Source organism: Eublepharis macularius, chromosome 11 (assembly GCF_028583425.1).
Source record: "Eublepharis macularius isolate TG4126 chromosome 11, MPM_Emac_v1.0, whole genome shotgun sequence".
Classification (NCBI taxonomy): domain Eukaryota; kingdom Metazoa; phylum Chordata; class Lepidosauria; order Squamata; family Eublepharidae; genus Eublepharis; species Eublepharis macularius.
Window position 1 is genome coordinate 64,692,868 of NC_072800.1, and position 22,050 is coordinate 64,714,917.

The 22,050-nt window shown below is 43.5% G+C and overlaps 1 protein-coding gene across 1 annotated transcript in view; it reads right to left on the bottom strand.

Annotated features, from left to right (window-relative positions):
- ADAM22 (ADAM metallopeptidase domain 22) overlaps window positions 1-21,586 on the bottom strand; it is a 160,044-nt gene extending 138,458 nt beyond the window's left edge. Inside the window, exons 1-2 of the mRNA XM_054991318.1 lie at window positions 21,368-21,586; window positions 20,858-21,015 (exon numbers count right to left, since the gene is read on the bottom strand). Of these exons, the coding sequence (XP_054847293.1) occupies window positions 20,858-21,015; window positions 21,368-21,446 (237 nt within the window). The 5' untranslated portion in view covers window positions 21,447-21,586. The remainder of the gene's footprint in view (window positions 1-20,857; window positions 21,016-21,367) is intronic.
- Between the last annotated feature and the right edge of the window lie 464 nt (window positions 21,587-22,050).

The window sequence follows — 22,050 nt, forward strand, 5'->3', positions numbered from 1 at the left end:
CTGGCAAACAAGCCTCTCTGGCATTTAAGCTGTTGAGAAAACGTTCAGTAACCCACACAGACTTAATGGATGCGATCACTTAAGCAACCACATACAGGCACAGTTGGTTGCAGGGAAAAACTTGCGTCACATACATTAGCATGGCAGGTTTTCCTTCATAAAACAGAACAGGAAACTCAAATGAGAGATGCTTTCAGTCATCAATTGTTCAATAAAACCAGAAAAGTCTGGTTTTACAGAGCTTAATTTTGCTTTACATGGTACTGCCTTCCTATGGCATTTATGATGAAATCATTTGCAGCTTTGAAATATTAGTAGTGAGGCTTTGACTCGTACTGCCTTTAGTCAGAAGCAGTGATAGCAATCTTTCTCAAAAATGCATGCAAGACCTCTTGCTCTCAGTACATGTTACTTCAAAAAAAACCCACAGAGTACAACACTGTGTTATCTGGTACAATAAAGGCTTTTTTTATGAAGCATGCTTAGAGATCTGAAAATATGCTTCTTAAAGTTTTTTTAATGAAAAAATAGTAACTGTTGTAGATTTATTTTGTATTATCAAAGCATTTCATCTCTAACCATGTCCAACACCACACAACTTTCATCCCATGGACAACCCCAAGAGAAGCCAGCCTCTTTGTTTACATTGCTTCTCCTTCAAAATAGCATATAAATCTTCCCCTTTTGGGTAATAAAACAGACAGTAGCCCTTCCAAGGTTGCCAGTTCTTCCTGGCAACGGTTGGGGGGGGGGCAATGCTTACTGGGCACTCCCATCGGGTGCATGACGACATCACTTCCAGAAGTGACATCGTCACACTGGCCACAGGAGTGCTCCCGTACTTTGTGCAGGGCCAGTTCTTACAGAATCAGCCTCTTTGGGGCCAAAATTGGTCCTGTGCAAAGCATGGGAGTACTCCTGTAGCCAACATGATAGTGTCAATTCTGTAAGTGATATCATCTCACTGGCTGGGAGCACACGTATCACCCAGTGGTACTTGGGTGGCCTGGGGGTGGCAGGCAATCATGAAGTAGCTTGCCACTTCTGTAGGCAAAGAGGCAAAATGCCAAGAGTTTGCCTGCCATCAGAGGGCACCTGACAAGCCTGAGCTCTTGGGACTCCAGATAAGGCATAACTTTTTTGCCGTAGGTGAGCAGGAAAAAATTTCCACAGGCAGCATACCCTGTAGCAAGCAGGACTAAAACTTTCTTCCTGAAGTTTTCCTTTTGGGGGTTTTGTTTCATTTTTTTTTAATGTGGGAAATTTTTGAAATCTTACAGTCCATTTTATTACTTCAGGATTCTATTACCTCATTTTGAACCATATAGAGATTAGATTAGAGGTCCCCAACCTTTCTGAGCATGCAGGCATCTCTGAAATCCTAACACGTGGTGTGTACAACAACAAAATGGCTGCCACAGAGGAGAGCCAACCAGGCAGTGAGGTTATGCATACCTCTAATAGTAAGTAACTCTTTGACATTTCAGACAGAAGCTCTGCTTAACAGGATGCTTTTTTAACTGAAGATATTGTTTAAAAATATTTTCATGCTTAAGCACAGTTTACCTTCAATCACATAGTAAAGATACTTGTGCTGTGGTGGCAGCTACTGCCAAAACAATTTTTTTTTAAAATCTGCACATTCAATCCGATCCCCAATGCCCAATTAAAGCCCTGCTGAGCAAAAGCCCCATCTGGCCTGCCCACTTTCTAAAAATCCTTGGTGGGTACCAGGAAAGGAGCCCGTGAGCACCACATTGGGGACCCTGGATTTAGCCAGAGTCATCCCTGCAATGTCTCCATTTTCACAATATTTACTACTATCATGTCTCCCTCCTGCCTCACTGGGTCCTCTATCCATTTTAAAAGAGTATTTATTTATTTAGTGTATTTATATTATGTTTTTCACCCAAAGTGGTCAGCATGCAAAGTGGGTAACAACAACTATTACAAAAACACTTATTAAAATAATTAGCACATAAGCCAAAGCCCACAGCTATGCCCTTTAGGCTGTCCCATAAAGACTCTTAAAAAGCTCTTTTTATACCCTCACTGAAAAGCCCTAAAGTTAGATGCCTTCCACGAGGCTGTTCCACAGACGTCATGTGTCTGCATCTGCCTTGGATGAAGTACCCTCTTCCACCCCAGATGGAGATAGGTGGAATAAAGACCACCCACCCTATCCCATCTGTTCTCCCTTCAGGACTGAAAGTATGACTGCCAACCTCCAGACGGAGTCTGGAGTTCTCCTGGAGTGATAACTGATCTCCAGACCACAGCAATCAGTTCCCCTAGAGAAACAGTGGTTTTGGAGGGTGGACTGTCATCAAAGAGCTGGACTGAGAGCCAGTTTGGTATAGTGGTTAAGAGAGTGGGACTCTAATCTGGAGAACCGGGTTTGATTCCCCACTCCTCCGCTTTAAGCCAGCTGGGTGACCTTGGGTCAGTCACAGCTTCTAGGAGCTCTCTCAGCCCCACCCACCTCACAGGGTGTTTTGTTGTGGGGATAAAAACATACTTTGTAAACTGCTCTGAGTGGGCATTAAGTTGTCCTGAAGGGCAGTACATAAATCAAACTTTGTTGTTGTTGTTGTTGTTATATCCCTGCAGAGCTCCCTGGTTTTATTATTAGCTAATTCGCTCTGCTTCTCTCACTTAACTGGGACTGGAATAAACCAAAACCATGAACTGTAATACAGAGAATGAGGCTGATTTGATTACTGCTTTCCTCTAAAGTGCTGAGGTGTATGTAACCACTAGGTGGAGAGGGGACGCTTTTCTGGGAATGCCACCATAATGTTTTAATACTTCCTTGACTTCCTTGGGCAACAGAAGATGGGGAATGTGAAACACCAAATGTGGTCCCAAGCACTCATGAACCAGGGGCAACTCATTCCTGTTTCTATTCGCTCCTTTGAACTAGCCAGGCCTCAAGAATTAGTCCCAGCAAACTTATTACAGTTAAGATTGTCTAAATGTAAGAGAGTCTTTCTGGGAACTCCACTTAAGTACACAGCCATGAGTTCAATGTGGAAGGTTTCTATAAATTAAATAATAATATAAAAGCACCTGATGCAAGGCTTACACTCAAGTTTTTAATATGCAGAGAAGTTAAAGGAGAGAGAGGTTTTCTCTGAGGTAGCCATCTCTGCCCTAAGGAATGAAAATCCTGGAAATGTTCAGCTGTTTGTTGATATTTTTGGACAAACAAAACCGAAACATAGGCATACTTTGATTAACCATATACCGGATCAAATGATGTTATCTAACAACATGCATGACTGGCAGCATGGGTTGGGTCCAGTGTTTGATTACAGATGGGGGAAATCAACAAGGCACAAATTTGCTCAGAAGATTCCACTACAGAAGCTGTTGGTGCTAATCTCAGATGGTTGGACTACAGATGAGCAAAACACAATGTTCAAAGGCATTTTCTGCCTAGTTGTTGTTATTATTTCCCATAATTTACAAAAGAAAAGACTTATTCTCACAAGAAAAGGAAGCCTCTTTGCAAGGTCAAAGTCACGTCTACAGGGTTAAGAGCAGGCTGATAAAAATGTATTATTTCCATGCCATTTTCACAAGCGCCCCGGGAGATTGCACAAACTAACGGCATGAAGCATCTTCCTAGCACAATCTCCTGGCACGATCCCCTTTAATGGCTCGATGACGTCAGAAAAAGGGCCATTAAATGGGATCGTGCCAGGAAATCGCACTAGGAAGATGCTTTTATGCCGTTTTAATTATGGGGGGGAACCTGATTGGTTGCTGTTCAACCAATCAGGATACAGGAGGACAAAGGGGAGAGTAAAAGAAAGAAAGCATTCTGCACTTCAAAAAAGTCCAGGTTTGACTTTGCTGGAAACAAAAAATCAGGTATGTGGAGAAAAGCTACAGAAAAGCCAGGGATGCAGCCTTTCTCCATGAAGAATGCAAAAAAGTCTGGGAAATAGTTTGGAGGCTAAATCATAATACTTTCGACCGTGCATGCAGAAGACTGGAGAGAAACGGATGCAATATGGGGCCAGAACGGATGAAAAAGCCCCATGAGGAAAGAACCTGAATCTCATTCTCTACCTCAGTCAGTCCTGAAGGCCAGAGATGGGTAAATCCATAAACTAACACATTTATAAAATAGTAAAACATAGCTAAAATAGTGAAGCAGGAACAGAGAGCTAATCATAAGGGTGTAGCGAGGACAGAATCCTTGTCTTTGGGGTAGCCATCTCTGCCCTAAGGAATGAAAATCTTGAGGGCAGTAACCTCACTACAGTAAAGAGAGATTAATAGAGCAGGATACTGTGTAGTGGCACTCAAAGAATAAGATGAAAGGTAAGAAAAACACCAAAATCTGCCAAGAGAATCCCTTTTTTGTGAATAAGAGGGGGAAACACTTCATTTTTCCTTTGATATTCAAGTGTTTCTACAGGCCAGGGAGAACTGGAATGCAGGCCTTGGAAGATGCAGCTGGGAGTGGCTTTACAGCTATTGAATTTAGCACATTGTGCTGAAACAATGAAAAATAACATAGCATGAAAAAAGGAGCAAATGATCAAATCTCAGTAAGCAACTATTTTTCTGAAAAACACAAATCACACACTATCATTCTCAGCTAAGTGTTACCCACAAATAATATTTAAAAGTACCTTTAAAAACTGAAGAGGACAAAAAAGGGAAGCAAAAACAAACCACAAAACCTGCAGGCATTTATGCAACAGACATTCTTTTTTATTGTTTCAAGCCTTTTTTCCCCCCAAGGAACAAACAACTTAAACTGGTTGGGACGCTGAAAGATTAACACAGAAAATTATATCCAACAATCTAAATCATTTCTTTTGCTACTTTCGCTGCAGCCTTGGTGGAAGCTCCACAACAGATGGAAGCTTAGTTTTCACTCCCTTGACAAACCTTTGCATGGCCTGTACTAATTCAGATTTGTATGACTTAATGCTCTCTCCCAAACTCCCTCCTTTCAAAACACAGATGTCAGGAAGAAAGGATCCAGCTTAGTCTTCTCCCTCTGACATATGGAGTATCAGTTATACAATCACCCACACCATGCTGTCTGAAATGATACAAGGCCTGACACAGCTTTACAACCTCAGGGCTGATTCACACCTTACCAAGTACACTTGTCCTTCACATGGACTTCGTAGAGAGGCATTCTGGGTGGGAATTCCAGCTGGGAACTTAATTCCCAAGTGCATGAGGGTCCAAATTCTGAAGTAAATGAACCGGTGAACTTGAGTATAAGAACAACTTCATATATTAATTGTTTCAATGCCAGGGACCAGTTCTAACATAAATGTTTGGTGAAAATTAAAGAAGAGTTTGGACAAAGTTGTGTTTCCTACATCCTGAGTAAACAGGACACAATGGCTTTAAAGTTCAAAGGATATTGCTTCTGGGCAGACTCTTACCTGGCTCATACATGCAGGAAAACAAGATGGAGCGTGTACGTATAGTACAATAAACCTCCGCCACTTCAGACTGCGAGTAGTGTTCCTTTGCACTGAAAACACCAGACAAATAGGAAACTAGCATAGCAGGAAGAAAAACCCTTCTCCCTCTGTTTTCTGTGCTTGTTTTTTATTTGTAAGGAGTTTAAACATATGGCAGCATTCCAAAATATAATATTTCACCTGACATTCTGAAGCGGAACAGTCCTTTTTGCCTCCTTATTGTCGTTTCACTTTCCTACATGTGCAGGGTTGCCAGCTCCAGGTTGTGAAATTCTTGGATATTCTGGGGGTGGAGCCTGGAGAGGGTGGGGTTGGGGAGGGGATCACAGCAGAGTATAATCCAATAGAGTCCACCCTCCAAAGCAGCCATTTTTTCCAGGGAACTAATCTCTGTTGCCTGGAGATCAGCTGATATTCCAGGAGATCTCCAGCCCCTACCTGGAGGCTGATAACCCTATGAATGTGTGTCCTAGGCTTAAGTTTCCATCTGGCCATGGCAGCCACATCCATCAGTTCCTCTTCACTTTAACTGAGCAGCTGTTCAGGGGAAGCCACCTGAAGTCTGCTAAACCTCACCAAAGTTCACACAAGGACGCGTGTAAGAGCTTCATAAACTGAAGGAGCCAATGTCTAAATAAGTCATCTGCTTTTTCTGAGTTCTAAATCATTCATGCTTATCTATTATCCTTTATGCACATTACGATTATAGAAGAGCAACTTGGGGTCACTACGTTTGTGACACATTATAAATTATATATTAGGACTGCACTACACCCTGCTGATTTTGCATTGGGTATCGGTGTATGTTTTCATTTTATTTGTTCATAAGCTGTGCCTGACACAGTGAAAATTCAATTTATATATAAGTGGTCAGAAAAAGCAGCATGCCAAAAGCAGCAACCTTTTCCCATAAAAATCTTTGCCTCTTATTACTTAAGGTAACTCAGGCTCCGATAGAATATCTCTTACTATCCATCCAGTATCATCCCCCCACCCCTGCATCATACACAACAACTTATTATAATGAAATGGCTTTGCAAATCAGGGCACCACAACTCTTAGGCAAAGCACAGCTGCTTTCCTAAAAGCAACAGAGTAAGGGAAATGGGAACGCAGAGGCACTAAAATATATGCAGACTTGCAAAATGTCTGCAGCCTCTGGGTCGCAGCATCCTGGTTTGCTTTCACAATTAATGTCTTCCTGAAAAATATGTAATTGTTATTTCCATAACTTTAGTAGATGACCTCTTCCATGAAGTTCCAGGCAACAGTAACCTTCCCTCCCATTTTGTTCTCACAACAACTCTGTGAGGTAGATCAGGTGGAGAGAAAGTGGCTGGGCTGAGGTCACCCCGCAAGTTTCAAGACTGAGCTGGGATTTCAGCCCAGGTTGGCTCATCCAACACTAAAAAACGACCTAATTTCCAACCTATTAACTATTTTATTGAGTCAACACCACAAGCTTCCTCCACACCATTAAGGTTGCCAGCTCCAGGTTGGGAAATCCCTGAAGATTTTGAGGGTGGAGCTTGTGGGGAGGACAGTTTGGAGAGTGAAAGGACCTGAGCGGGGTACAATACCAGGGGAACTGATCCCTGTCGCCTGGAGATCAGTTGTAATTCCAGGACATCTCCAGCCACCACCGGGAGGGTTGGCAACCCTGCCTCTTATACTAAGAGCTCAATACCTGTGTGATTTCCTGTACTTTAAACTGCATACCCAAGGAAGAACAAATCGACTCCTGTCAAGGATATTGCAGCAGCAAGCCACCTGCACCATCCTTCACCATCCCTACAGCAAGGACAACCGTAGGAAGTGAGCATCTAGCCAAGAGTTGATGATTTTGAATATAATGTGGTTTCATGTTGGAGAAAGCTAATTTTTTTCAGATGAGTTGTACCATGTTTAAAAGAGCACGTGCAGGACTTTGATCATTTAAGGACTCCTTATGATACTGGGCTAAAAAGGCCTTAAAGTTTACAGCCCACAAAAAAATTACTGATGTAACTGACCACACATACCCATGCTAGACTTTTGCGGCATATCACAGGAATTGACCGTACATGCTTACTTGGAAGAGTGAAAGTTAACTGGAATGTGCCAGTACAGAGCACAGGTAAGACAGTGGCTGAAGAGGTAGGCTCCATCTTCTGCTCTGAGCATCCCCCTCTCCACCTAAGAAAGAGTCAGTACTGATAAGAAATCTACATTACTTTCACTTCTGCATGGAAGTACCGTCCACACTGAACTCAAGATGACTGCTTTGAAACAAATATGTGTAGGATTGAAATGCACAAATACAGTTTGGATCATGCATCTGACGAAGAGAACTTGATTCTCGAAAGCTTATGCTACAATAAAATTGGTTAGTCTTAAAGGTGCTACTGGACTCTCTTTGATTTTGCTACTACAGACTAACACGGCTAACTCCTCTGGATTCATACGAAATGTTATCCTTGTTTATAGGACAGACAATGAAGTAAATCTCCTCCTGCACTACCATTACCAGCAACTTGCTGAGATAGTGACTTATAAAAAAGAAAAGAAAACCTATACACAGGATTTAAACAGCTTGAAAATGCCAACAATGTGTAAAATATTAACAGGCCGTTTCATGGGGTGGCAATACCTCCAATGAAGGAAGCCTAGAGTCACAAGTGCTGTAAAATATACAAAGTTGCATTGATTTTCCATTCACAAAAGTATTAACCCTTAGAGGTGGGCAAGAGAGTTGAAATATATTCTAGTGAAAATGCCTGCCGTAAGCACGTTGTGGGAATTATAAACTGCCTGAGTATATGTAAAAGCGATCATTTACAGGTGAATTATACCAAGGTACCAAGTATCTAAACTAACCCGCTAAATATTTGCCTGGATGGGGAAGCTGATTGATTTTAATAATAGCTGCGCTTATAATAACTGCGCTTATATATCACTCTTCTAGACAGATTAGTGCCGCACCCAAAGCAGTGAACAAGTTAGTGTTATTATTATCCCCACAATACAGCTGGGGAGCTGGGGCTGAGAAGAGTGGCTTACCTAAGGCCACCTACTGAGCTCATGGCAGTAGTTGGATTCGAACCAGTAGAGTGCTGATTCACAGCCAAACCACTTAACCACTGCCCTTCCCTGGTGGTAGTTGTCTGAGCTCATTTGCACTCTCCTTTTGTTTATAAAAGCCAATCCCCCAAACTGATGCCTGTCCACTCAGAGCATGGATTTGCTTCGTGGAGAACTCGTAAAAGAAGTAACGTGTAGAGTGACCTCTGACTCTCCTATTCTTGTGGCTCTAGGGGGGAAAGGTCATGTATAGCCACATATAGCTGTGTGTTAAGTCTATGGAGTTGCAAGACATTCTTCTTGAAAGTGCCCTGCATCAAAAGGACTACAAGACTGCCTTTTTCATCACTGTGAGGATGGGAAAGAGGGCCTCAACTTCCCAGCAAACAAGATTCCTCAGCCTCCTGCCTCTTCATCCAGTGTGTGGGTGTGTGTGGGGGGGGGGGGTAGTTTAGAAGATCCCATCCTAAGTCAAAGGAGAAAACTCTCTAGGACAAATATTCTTCAAAACCACAAATACAAAGCTGCTTATCTTCAAATAAAATTGTACTACTTGCCACAAAATCCTTACAAAACAATTACAAAGTAGTGGATGCAATACCTATTTCTAAAGATCGGGTTCAAAGGGCATCTCGGGCAGACCTCTTAGCCCAACATCAATCCTGTGTAAATTGGTAGAAATAATGAGTAAAGCTAAAAAAATCAACTTGGCTTCTGCAAAGGCAAAACCTTCCCTCACCAAACCTCTTGGGATTTTTTGCAAGCATCTAGTATGTAGCTAGGGAAGATCTTTTAAACACCACATCCTTCCAACAAGCAGGTAATCCCCAGACTATGATGTTACATCCAGCGATGACATTGCAAAAGGGCTGATTCTTTAACACTCAGCCAAAAACATAGCATTTTTGTTTAAGAAACTATCACTGGCCAGGGACAATGAGCGCACGCACACCCCTTTCAACAGCCTGACTCCTCCCACTGGTGACCAGCAGGCAGAACTATAAATTGCTAAGAGATTATCCACCATTAGCAATTACCCACCTGGCAAGCCTAAGGGGTCATCAGAGAAGGACTGTACATGGGCTTCCTGGAAATATCTCACTGGCCAGTCATGGAAACAAGATGATAGACCACATTAACCCAGCAAGGCAACCTCATATACCTTTGCACCTTTATAGCTTTCCAAGGTTTATTTATACTCATTAGCTGCTGCAGCGTTTGTCCGTGAACTGCTTTGAAGGAACTGCTAGATAAACGTAGGGCATGCTGCACAAGGTAGCAAAAGCCCCTCCCTACTCCTTTGCCAAGCTGCTGCTGGAAGGTAGTCTGTTAGGGCTGCCTACTCCACCTTGGGAAATGCCTATAGATATGGGGGTGGAGCTTAGGGAGGGATCTCTGGGGGATCCCCACACACAACAAAACATCCCATTTTCTCCAGGTGAACTGATCTGTCACCTGGAGATCAGTCAGTAGTAATTCCAAGAGATCTCCAGGCCCCACCTGAAGGTTGGCAACTCTAATATTTTACCAACCACCAGGGAGAGGATCACAACCCCGGCCATGCTCCATTCCCCCAAATGATTAAAGCAGAGCATTACAACCATCCATACTTGTTTTGACAACTGGTACTTTTGCTTCACGAAGAGACTACTTTGCATTAAGCCAGCCAGAGAGGTGGGGTGGTGGTGTTAGGCCTCATTGAAAGATGGCTCAGCTCCACTGCACCAAGGATGGCTTCCCAGTACAGCAGGGATCAAAGGCACTTCTGTCTAAAATTGTGCTGTCTTTTTGCTACGTGCTGAGTTGCACATAAACCTTTTGGCATCATTTTTCCCCTTTACAAGGGCAGGTTTATGCATATGGGAGCAGCATTCATGTTCCACATCTAAATATCGATTCACAATAATGAGATTCAAATTATACCTAGAAGTTCTGTTATAGGTGATATGAATATTCGATATAGGAGGGGAGAATCAAGGCCAACACTATAAATTTATTATGAGCCAGAAGGTTACAACGTATCAACACAATGAATGTCAAGCTACACATGGGCCCAGATGATCTTGTGCGATATTGTTCTTAACTAGCTGCCTTTAACAATGCAGTTTAAAACAATGGACTTACACTAGAGTCCCTCTTTTTAGGATTGCACTGTGTGAGCATTTTATTTATTTACTTTATTTATACCCTGCCTTTTCCCCCAATGGGGATCCAAAGTTGCTTACATTGTGTTCCTCTACTCCGTTTTATCCCCACAACAATCCTAGCTTGCCTAAGGTCACCCAGCAAGCTTCCACGGACGAGTGAAGATTCAAACCTGGGTCTAAGATTCTAGTTTGACTCCAAAAAGCAACATGTTGGTTCAGAATTTCGAGAACTGGGTATGTTTCTAAACATGGATGTTATTTTGTTTTATTCTTTTTTTATTCTGGTGTTTCAGCTATCTCCCACACCAGTCAAGAGGGTGTTGGAAACTGGAAATTGTGCATCCGCTAGTACCAGGCTGCTGAGCTAGTATCTCTGCTCCAACTTTCATTGACAAATCAATACTAGTGTTTTAGTTTGCAGCTAGGAACATGTTTCGAAAACATTTTTGTACTGCGTTGCTGCCCTCTCCCCTACCCAAGATGCTAGTTATTTTTTAAAAAGAATGTCCAAGTTAAAAGTAAATCAGCAGCAAAAGAATTAATCACCTAAAATGCTACAGAACTAAAATTCACAAGCTGCGAAGAGTAACACATTCTGCTAAAACTCTGAGAAAATTTAAGGAAAAAAACCCTTTTCATTTATTATCCCATTGGTCCTTCCAAAGTAGGTGACAGGAACAAACAAAAAAACTCTAACAGAAGTGACATGAAAATATTCATTATATTGTTTTATGGGAAAGAGGCTCTCAGCTACGTTAACACGTGCATCTTCCTCCTTTTATTACCGAAAGGATCTCAAGTGCCCCAACACTGCCCTCAGTGCCCACTGCCGAACACTGTTTGTCATTTCAGTCATCCCTTCCCTTTAAACGGGGTAATGGGGTCAACCAAGAATTATGTCACAATGCACATAGCTGAAATTGATGCCTTTTCTAGAGATCACCTGTAGTTATAAAATGGTCGATATGACTATTTTACAAGTGTTTAACGCTACATTAGACCCCCTTGCCACAATGCATCTATAGAACTACACTGGTAGCATTCATACCACAACTACAGCAGTTTTTTCATATTCCTATTTGTTAAGCCAAAATGCTTCCCAAAAACATTGAAGAAGGGGCAGATAATCTGTGAAGAAATGGCTATTCTTCAACCAAATAATCTTTAACTGGATCCTGCTGTGTTCTAACTATATCTTTCAACTTTGGATACATAATTCCTGTATTGTTCAAACATATACCAACATTTGTTCATATGCTGAGTAGGGGTGTGCAGTTCGGGTTTTGGAAACCCGAAAAAAACCTGAATCACCCCGATCCGGGTTGATTCGGGGAAACCCGAATCGATTTGGGAAACCCGAATCAATTCGGGTTTTCCGAATCGCCATAACCCGAATTGATTCGGGTTGATTCGGATTGATTCAGGTTTTTCAATGGGAAAATGCCTCCGTCTTCCCGGACGCCTGGAGGAGGCATTTTCCCACCGAATCAAGCCAAAATTGGTGGAGACCTTCCTCTAACTCCTCTCTAACAACCCCCCAAGTTTCAGACTGAATGGACTTTGGGGGGCCCTGTTATGGCCCCCCAAACCAGGTCCCCCCCCATCCTCGCCTAAGAAAGGGAAAAGTGAGCATCTTTTTAGCTTGCTGCTGCTTATCTTCTTCATTATTTCCTATGGGAAAAAAATGAAGAGGCAGGCTTCCTTTGCCAGGGGTGGCATTTTGCATGCAAAATGCCCCCCAATCCTCAGGGGCCCTTCTCCCACCTTTCCTCCCACCCCCCACCAAGGCTCAGCCTGCTCCCACTTGGGGGGGCCATTTCATGGCCTCCCCAAGTAGGTGCTCTTTTCTCTACTACAACTGGGGGAGGCTTGTCTTGCCAGGGGTGGCATTTTGCATGCAAAATGCCCCCCAACCCTCTGGGGCCCTTCTCCCACCTCTACTCCCACCCCCCACCAAGGCTCAGCCAGCTCCCACTGGGGGGCATTTCATGGCCTCCCCAAGTAGGTGCTCTCAGCCCCCAAAGTCCACCCCTACAGCCCCACACAAACCCAATTCCCCCCAGCTGCCACACACAGACCCAAATCCCCACATTAGCCCCTCACAGACCCAAATCCATCCCCAGTAGCCCCACACCCATAACCCCAGGAACAGGCTGGCAAAGGCCAGCCCTCTCCCTTTGTTCCCTATGATGGGAACTTCTAAACTCTCTTTCCCTGGGCAATTCGGCACAGCCCAGGGGTGCCACAATGGTGGGCACACTTCTGAGTGCCAGCTGGTCCCTGTGAAAGAGCACCTGAACCACAGACACCCTCCCTCAAATTCCCCCACCACCTACAGAGATGGCTGGCCAGCCAGCCCCATTGTTCCCTATGATGGGAACCAAATGCACAACAAAGAATAAAACACGAACAACACAAAATAGAGTTTTTAAAAAATTATTTTCTCCCTTTCAAAGTACAAGTAGGCAAAGCATTATGACACATTACACCAGCAGTCCCCCACACAGAAAAATAACACAACTCACTTAACATCAGAGAATCACAAAAGCACAATTCCTGTCAAAAACACTTTATTTCTTGAACAGCTTTAGGTTACACAGCAGGGGGGCACACCAAAGGGCATGGCAGCAGTATCTTACACAAAAATAACACAACTCACTTAACATCAGAGAATCACAAAAACACAATTCCTGTCAAAAACACTTTATTTCTTTAACAGCGTTAGGTTACACAGCAGGGGGGGGCACACCAAAGGGCATGGCAGCAGTATATTACACAAAAATAACACAACTCACTTCACATTAAAGAATCACTACCAAAAAATTGCTGTCAAAAGCACTTTATTTCTTTAACTGCTTTAGGTTACACAGTAGGAAGGCACAACAGGGCATGAAAGCAGTGTACTACACAAAAATAACACAACTCACTTCACATCGGAGAATCACCGAAACACAATTGCTGTCAAAAACGGTGAAGTGGGTTGTATTATTTTGTGTAGTACACTGCTATCATGCCCTGTTGTGCCCTCCTACTGTGTAACCTAAAGCTTTTCAAGAAATAGTGTTTTTGACAGGAATTGTGTTTTTGTGATTCTCTGATGTTAAGTGAGTTGTGTTATTTTTGTGAGGTTGAATGCTGGAATGCCCTTTGGTGTGCCCCCCCTGCTGTGTATCCTAAAGCTGTTCAAGAAATAAAGTGTTTTTGACAGGAATTGTGTTTTTGTGATTCTCTGATGTTAAGTGAGTTGTGTTATTTTTGTGTAAGATACTGCTGCCATGCCCTTTGGTGTGCCCCCCTGCTGTGTAACCTAAAGCTGTTAAAGAAATAAAGTGTTTTTGACAGGAATTGTGTTTTTGTGATTCTCTGATGTTAAGTGAGTTGTGTTATTTTTGTGAGGTGGAATGCTGGAATGCCCTTTGGTGTGCCCCCCCTGCTGTGTAACCTAACGCTGTTCAAGAAATAAAGTGTTTTTGACAGGAATTGTGCTTTTGTGATTCTCTGATGTTAAGTGAGTTGTGTTATTTTTCTGTGTGGGGGACTGCTGGTGTAATGTGTCATAATGCTTTGCCTACTTGTACTTTGAAAGGGAGAAAATATTTTTTAAAAAACTTTATTTTGTGTTGTTTGTGTTTTATTCTTTGTTGTGCATTTGGTTCCCATCATAGGGAACAATGGGGCTGGCTGGCCAGCCATCTCTGTAGGTGGTGGGGGAATTTGAGGGAGGGTGTCTGTGGTTCAGGTGCTCTTTCACAGGGACCAGCTGGCACTCAGAAGTGTGCCCACCATTGTGGCACCCCTGGGCTGTGCTGAATTGCCCTGGGAAAGAGAGTTTAGAAGTTCCCATCATAGGGAACAAAGGGAGAGGGCTGGCCTTTGCCAGCCTGTTCCTGGGGTTATGGGTGTGGGGCTGCTGGGGGTGGATTTGGGTCTGTGAGGGGCTAATGTAGGGATTTGGGTCTGTGTGTGGCAGCTGGGGGGGAATTGGGTTTGTGTGGGGCTGTAGGGGGTGGACTTTGGGGGCTGAGAGCACCTACTTGGGGAGGCCATAAAATGCCCCCCCAGTGGGAGCTGGCTGAGCCTTGGTGGGGGGTGGGAGTAGAGGTGGGAGAAGGGCCCCTGAGGGTTGGGGGACATTTTGCATGCAAAATGCCACCCCTGGCAAAGGAAGCCTGCCTCTTCATTTTTTCCCCATAGGAAAAAATGAATGAAGATCAGCAGCAGCAACCTAAAGCTATGCCCTTTTTTAGGCGAGGATGCGGGGACCTGGTTTGGGGGGGCCATAACATGGCCCCCCAAAGTCCAATCGGTCTGAAACTTGGGGGTTTGTTAGAGGGGAGTTAGAGGAAGGTCCCCACCAATTTTGGCTTGATTTGGTGGGAAAATGCCTCCCCCAGGCTTCAGAGAAGCCTGGGGGAGGCTTTTTCCCATTGAAAAAGCTAACCCAGATCAACCCGAACCAACCCGAATCGGCATACCCGAATTGGCTGGGCGATTCGGGTTTCTGCTATACCCGAATCGGCTTCTCAATTCGGGTTTGCCAGACTCGGGAAACACGAACCAGGGTGCCTTTGCACACCCCTAACGCTGAGTTATCATTTCAACACTGCTGTTTTTGTTATTTTTTAAAATAGGCTTGTCTAAAATAGCTCTGCTGAGATTTTAAGTAAAATTCAAAACACCAGCAAAACTGGATCACGCTTTACTACAACTGTTGTGATTTTCAGGATACGAACGTAACTCCACAGGCAAAAGTACTTTTGAGACTGAGTAAACCATTCACTGGGATAACTGGATTTGTTTAAAGTGCTAAATTGTCTTATTTCAGATAAGAAGTAACCTGCTGCCAGTGGACTAAATGGATAGTTTTCTGGACTGTTGTCATTTTGGCCCAGACTGATCTTTTGTTTTGCCCTAAACTGCCCAATGGATTTATTGCAAACTTACGTCTGGGTTTCTTTTGGAGTCCTCAATTACTTTCCAGAATGCTGAGAGGGACAAAAGAGATCTGAGCAATTAGACCCTCTCTCACTCTGCTCCCTTCCAGCATGCACTTACATATCCAACTTAGCAGCCAGAATGGACTCACTGGTTGGGGGCGGGGGAGGAGAAGGGCATCAGTGAACTGCAATTAAGGATTATCAGGAGCACTTACAGGACATTTTGAGAGTGTCACGAGAAGAAAAGAGCAATACAACATGCAGTAAACATGAAGGAGCTGAAAAGCCATTCATTTTATGGAAGGGAAACACACGAAAGGACATTAAGTCAAAATGTAAAGCCTGTTTGGAATCTATTTCAAATTAAACATTTTAAATGGGAATGCAATTTAAAACGTATGTTATTCCTTGGAACATACATTATTCTTTTCCAAATTCATCTATGCAACAGTGCATGTGTGCAAATTTTAAAAAGTAATCAGAAGTTGCTTTCATCAGAAAACAAAATTCTCTTTACAACTGCCCCAAAATGCACTTTATTGTGGGAAAGCAAAGCAGTCCTGATACTTTCACAAACTGGCTATTACGAAGGGGGAAAGTATATAAATAAAATCTGAAAATTCTTCCCAACTAATGTATAAAATATTAAAAGCCTTTTGAATAGAACACTGGTTTTGTTTTAAAACTTTAGACTTCCTTATACTTTAGTAGATTCCAAATATCTGATATTACTATTGTATGGTAGCATAAATACCATAGAATAAAGTCAAATTGTGGAATACTGTATGTGGAGCATATTGCCATTATTAGAACTCAAACTATTCATACTTTTTTTAAAGTTGCAAGTCCTCAAGAGAATTTATAGTTTTGCAGACTTAAATTTGTTACATATTTCATATAAAGTTACATTTTATAATTTATTGAATGAAGTCCTTCACATCTAATCATTTTACATTTATAATCCCAATCTACATACAGAAGATACTTTTGCATACTATAGTGATTGCATGGAACTATGATATACAATGTCACTGTTGCCATCAACCAACAGCTGGGGATGAACAAGTTCCCAGAGCCAGTTTGGTGTAGTAGTTAAGAGCACAGGACTCTAATCTGGAGAGCTGGGTTTGATTCCCCACTCCTCCACTTGAAGCCAGCTGGGTGACCTTGGGCTAGTCACAGTTCCCTGGAGCTCTCTCAGCCCCACCCACCTCACAGGGTGTTTTGTTGTGGGGAATAACAACATACTTTGTAAACCGCTCTGAGTGGGCACTAAGTTGTCCTGAAGGGTGGTATATAAATCGAATGTTGTTGTTGTTACTCCCTGCTTATATTTTAGATTTATATCATGGGGGGAAAACTCAGGAGACATTTTTAACCAGACAGAACACTTCCATGCCACAAGATCATAAACTGACCCAAAGAGCACCAATCCGTCTGCTCTGATCACATCTTAGCTAGAGTACTGCAATACATTCTACACAGGGCTTCACAGAGGCTTCACATAGCTCAAAATGCAACTGTTAGCTGATAAAGAAGAATACAACTATTTATTTATTTTAAAAATTTTTATCCTGCCTTTTAGCATTCACAAAGGCCACCAAGATGGCTAACAAATTAAAATGTACATAATAAAATTACATTTTAAAACCATTAAAAACAACCAAAAATAACATGTCATTAAAACAATTTTTAAGAAGAACTAAAATACATGCAAAGACATAAAAACAACAAAACAGGTGGCAGGAAAGAAGAAACACCGAGAGAATGCCGAATGAAACAAAGAAGTTTTAACCTGCAAGTGGAAGATGGCAACAAAAGACGGCACCAAACTTTTCAACTTTTAAATCTCTGTTTCAATATTGTTACTCCCTTGTGCATATCAAAATCATCTGCCTTTGCTCTCACACCATTTTCTGTTTTGAAGTCTATGTAAAATGTTTCCATTACAAACTAATCTCTCCATTATATTGGTATATAAGCATAGAAAGGAGTAAACATGATGCAAAAATGCTAAAAATTGAAAAGGAATCAGAACTTCCTAACAAAAATAAATAAAACTAACAGTGCATTCTAAGCCCATTAAAATCAGTGCTCTGTGCATTGAAATCAATGCACTGTAAAAACTGCACTGTAAAAAACTTACAAAAGAACTTACACAAAAAACTACAATGTGCATACTCATACGTTCCTACTTTCAACAGAAATACTGTATTTACCTAAAAGGAAGAGTATTTTTCCCAGTGTGTGCTGTCAAAAAAAAGGGGGGGGGGGTTCTTACATTCACATGCAAGTTATACACAGCTATGCAAAACTTTTTGTGTATAACATTTTTTCAGGGGGATCATCTTATGTTCAGGGTCATCCTCCTTTCAGGTAAATATGGTAGGCTTAATTTCAGATGCACGTGTTTTTTTTTTAAAGAGCAGCTACAGCAACAGAGTGATTTTCCTCAAGTTTCCAAAATTTTGTACCAAAATATACTGAGTTAAGAAAATATAAGTAACCTCTGTAACATCATTTAAAATGTTAGGACATTACATAAATGCATGGTTTTGCGAGTATGATGAAATTCTTTCAGTCACACATAGGTTGATAAATAATACAGTCTAGGCAAACACAATTTAGAATGAGAAGATGGTTCTGGGGTTTTGGCTTATTCAGAGCAACCTTTAGCATGTTTAAGGTAACTGAGTTGCTCCTGTTAAAACAATGTGTTTTAAAAGCTCCAGGATCTTTGGATGACCTAGATGTGCTCATTAACTATGATAAAGGCACATTCTTCTCATTAGTGACAGACGTTGACATCCTGCTGTACCACATCATAAGTGAAACAGCACAAATGCCTTCAGGACAATAGCAAATAATGAGCACTTATGTGCAAATTATATAGGCTAATTCACCATACTACAGAAGGTACAACTTGCCCACGCTTTGAGAGATGAAGACTCAGACCATAAGAAACAGTCCAAACCAAATGAGAAAGCATATATTGATTCTCTTTAGGAGTATACTATTTCAAGTATACTTGGAAGAAACATTACAGCAGTTAAATATGGTTCTCCTGCAAAACTATGAAATGAGCCATATGAACTTAAGAATTCCTTAAAGTAAGACACTTAAGTGAAGCATGCAGATATTATGTGCAATGCATGGACGGTTAGCTCATAATAATTTAAGTATCACTATAACATGAAAATGTGAAGCTAACTTTTACTGAGTCATCAATGGTCCATTTAGTTCAGTATTGACCGGCAGTTGTTCTCGTGTCTCACACAGTCTTTCCCAATATCCGCTATGGGAGATCTGTTAATGGAGATACCCAAGACGGAACCTGAGACCTTCCATATGCAGACCAGACTGCCTCTTTGGCAGTGGGACCTGCTGCATCAATTATCTTGAAAGAAACATTACAGCAGTCAGGATGGTTCTACTCCTTCCAAAGGAAGCTGTATCTGTGCATGGTATTCTCATGTTGCATTAGTGCTAGTGATCACAGCATAGACAACTACCAACAATCTAAAATCTAATCAGTTAATATCGCAGATCTTTTCACCTATATCAAAAGCTATATGTGATTTTCTAAGGTTTGACTCTCAAAAGATTATACCCTGGTAATCTAGTGGGCCTCTAAGGTACAACTTTTGCTCTTTGACTGCAGACGCCTGAATATATTGCCTGAAACAGCTTTCAGCCTAGGGGCTGTTTTATGAATATGCCGAGTGCTGTTTTTAAGCTTCTACTTGCTTAGTCCTGATAATTTGTACGCTACTATTTTATACTTTCATTGTATTGTTTTTAGTTTATGAGCTGCAAGGGTGGAGTGGTCATTAAGACCACCTGGAAAAGTCCTGATGGGCTAATTGCTGGGGGCGCCCTTCTCTTGCTGGGGCCACCCCAACCCCAAGTGAGGTGCCTGTGCAATCTGCTGCTGCCTCAAACTGGTGGCCCCCTTGTGGTACAAGGGAGGATGAGCCCAGCCTGCCCCTCCCCCAACCACCACCATGCGTGGTGCAGGAAGAAGGATGAACCTGGCTTCTTGCTCAATGCAGCCCAAAGAAAAACTGGACCGGCCTCCCCCCATCCCCCACACAGCTCTAGTTTACAAGATCCCTTCTCTACTTTTGATGGGGGGGGGTGTTGATTTCAGGGCATTTTTTAAACAACGCTTCAGGTGGATTGCCCTGTTGGTCTGCAGTAGAAGAGCAAGCTCTGTGCTGATTCCTTCTCTCTCCCTCCCATTTTTGAGGGGCAGGACCTGAGTGGGACAGGGGTCAGGCCCTTTTCTAGGGCCAGTTTTTCCTCCCAGCCACCCCTGATGAGCTGTCTCAAACTTTATAAATACAGATCATCCCAAAAAAGTAAGAAACTGGATCAACTGAAAATTGAAATATGGAAAGTTATTCACTACGACTGTTTCTCAACTTTAAAAGACACTGGCCTAAAATATTTCTAAAACCGCTAAAGTATTTCAACTAGCAGAAACCCCCTGATTTCTACACTCTTTCATAGTTTGACATGTACACTACTAGCATGATTCGTCTGGCATAGTTTATTAAACTAGTTTACAAGATCCCTTCTCTACTTTTGATGGGGGGGGGTGTTCATTTCAGGGCATTTTTTAAACAACGCTTCAGGTGGATTGCCCTGTTGGTCTGCAGTAGAAGAGCAAGATTTGGGTCCAGTACCCTGAAAATCTAGTTGATTTGGACCACAGGCTTTTTGAGCAATGACTCCCCAATCAGTTTTCGAAGTGAGCAAACAACACTCCTGCACTTGAAATGCCCCTCCATCAGTGCTAAGGATGCAGGGAGATCAGCACCATTTGGAGGGCACTTTGTCAGAAAGTTAGGGAAGGGGCATCTCTGCAAGCACAGGAACAAATTGGGCAGGCTTTGAGGTCGGCTTATGCCCTGTTACGATTGCTTTGCGGGCCATCCCGCTGCCAACACCCGGCTTGAAAAGATAGTAAAGGATTCCTGTACAGGCACCACGTTTTTGCAAAGCATCATCTGCTGGAGAGCAGCCCGCCCGGTAAGATTTCACAGGGACCGTCAGCTCGGCAGCGGCAATGGCTTTTCTCCGCCCTCCCCTCCAGTTGCAATTTCTATGCATGGCGCATCAGCACCGAACGGGCGTTTTGGAAGGCGCCGCCGCCGCCTCTCCCACCAAGCGCCCGTCGCCGGGGCAACAGCGAGCCCGGCAGAGCAGGCTGCCTCTCGCTCTCTCACCTGCTGCCTCCGCCGCTTACCTGCTTCCCATCCGAGCTGCTGCCGATGCGGGTGTTGAGCAGGTCGTGCTGAGTTTCGTTGCCTTCGTCCGTGCTGTAGATCAGCCGGAAAGGGACGGTGTTTTGCCGCTCCGCAAAGCGATCCTCGTCCCTTCGCTCCATCTCCGTCAGCAAGGCGTCTCCTCGGAGAGAAGGGGAGAGAGTCACCAGCAGCCCGTCCAGGCGGGCGGGGATATTTACCGACAGACGAGGGGCGAGCGGGAGGGAAGGGAGACAAGCATGCACTGCTGCTGCGGGAGTGGAAGCGCGCCCGGGGGGGGGGCTCCTGAGATCTCCATCTTAAGCGGGGGACTTTCATGCTTTGCAAAAAAAAAAAAAAATCGTGTTCTTGCCAAAACAAATACGCAGGCGCAGGAAATGCAGCTGGCCCTTGCTGGCTTCCCTGAACGCATCCCCGACGCATCATGGGCCCCTTTCCCCCGAAATCGGCGCCGCGTGCTGCAGTACCCAGGCAAGGTGAGGTGGTCTTACCTGCCCGCCAAGAGCGAGCTCCGGAGAACGTCCCCAAGGCGCACAGCATCAAGGAGAGCAGAGGAGCCCCGGGATGCATGACGCTGGCTCTGCGGGGGCCTCTCCTTCCTCCAGCCCGCGAGCGGCAAGGATCACGGGCAGGCTCGCATGGTGCCCGGGAAGGCGCTCCAGCAATGCTGCTGCTAGCGGCAGCCGCGCATTATTATTGCTGCCGCCTCAGTGCTGCATTGTGCTTGAGCAGCTTGCGTTGGCTCCCAGAGCTTTTACTGCATTGGGTGGCTGGCCGGAGCTGAGACGACAAGCGCCGCCCCGCTCTGCTCAGCCACATGCACAGCCCTAGAGCCGAGGTAGCAGGAGCCCGGCGAGGATCTTTCGCTCTCTCTCTCTCTGCAAAGAAAAAACACCCTCCGTCGCTTGGGAGAAGGAAGCCAAAACGGGGAAGCCGGGAAATGTAGTTAGCCAAGTTCTGCCGAGGCCCTTTCAGGCTCGCCCCTCTTGCTCTCCTTGGAGAATGACGTTTGAAACCCACCTACGCCCTGGGGCGCTGGGAGAGGAAATCAGGAACGAGCAAGCAAGCAAAGGTTATGAGAACTTCGCATAGGACATCATTATAACGTCATATGGCCAAAGGGAGTATATTGGCTCGCTCCCATTAATTACACAGAACAAATTCCTTAATTTCT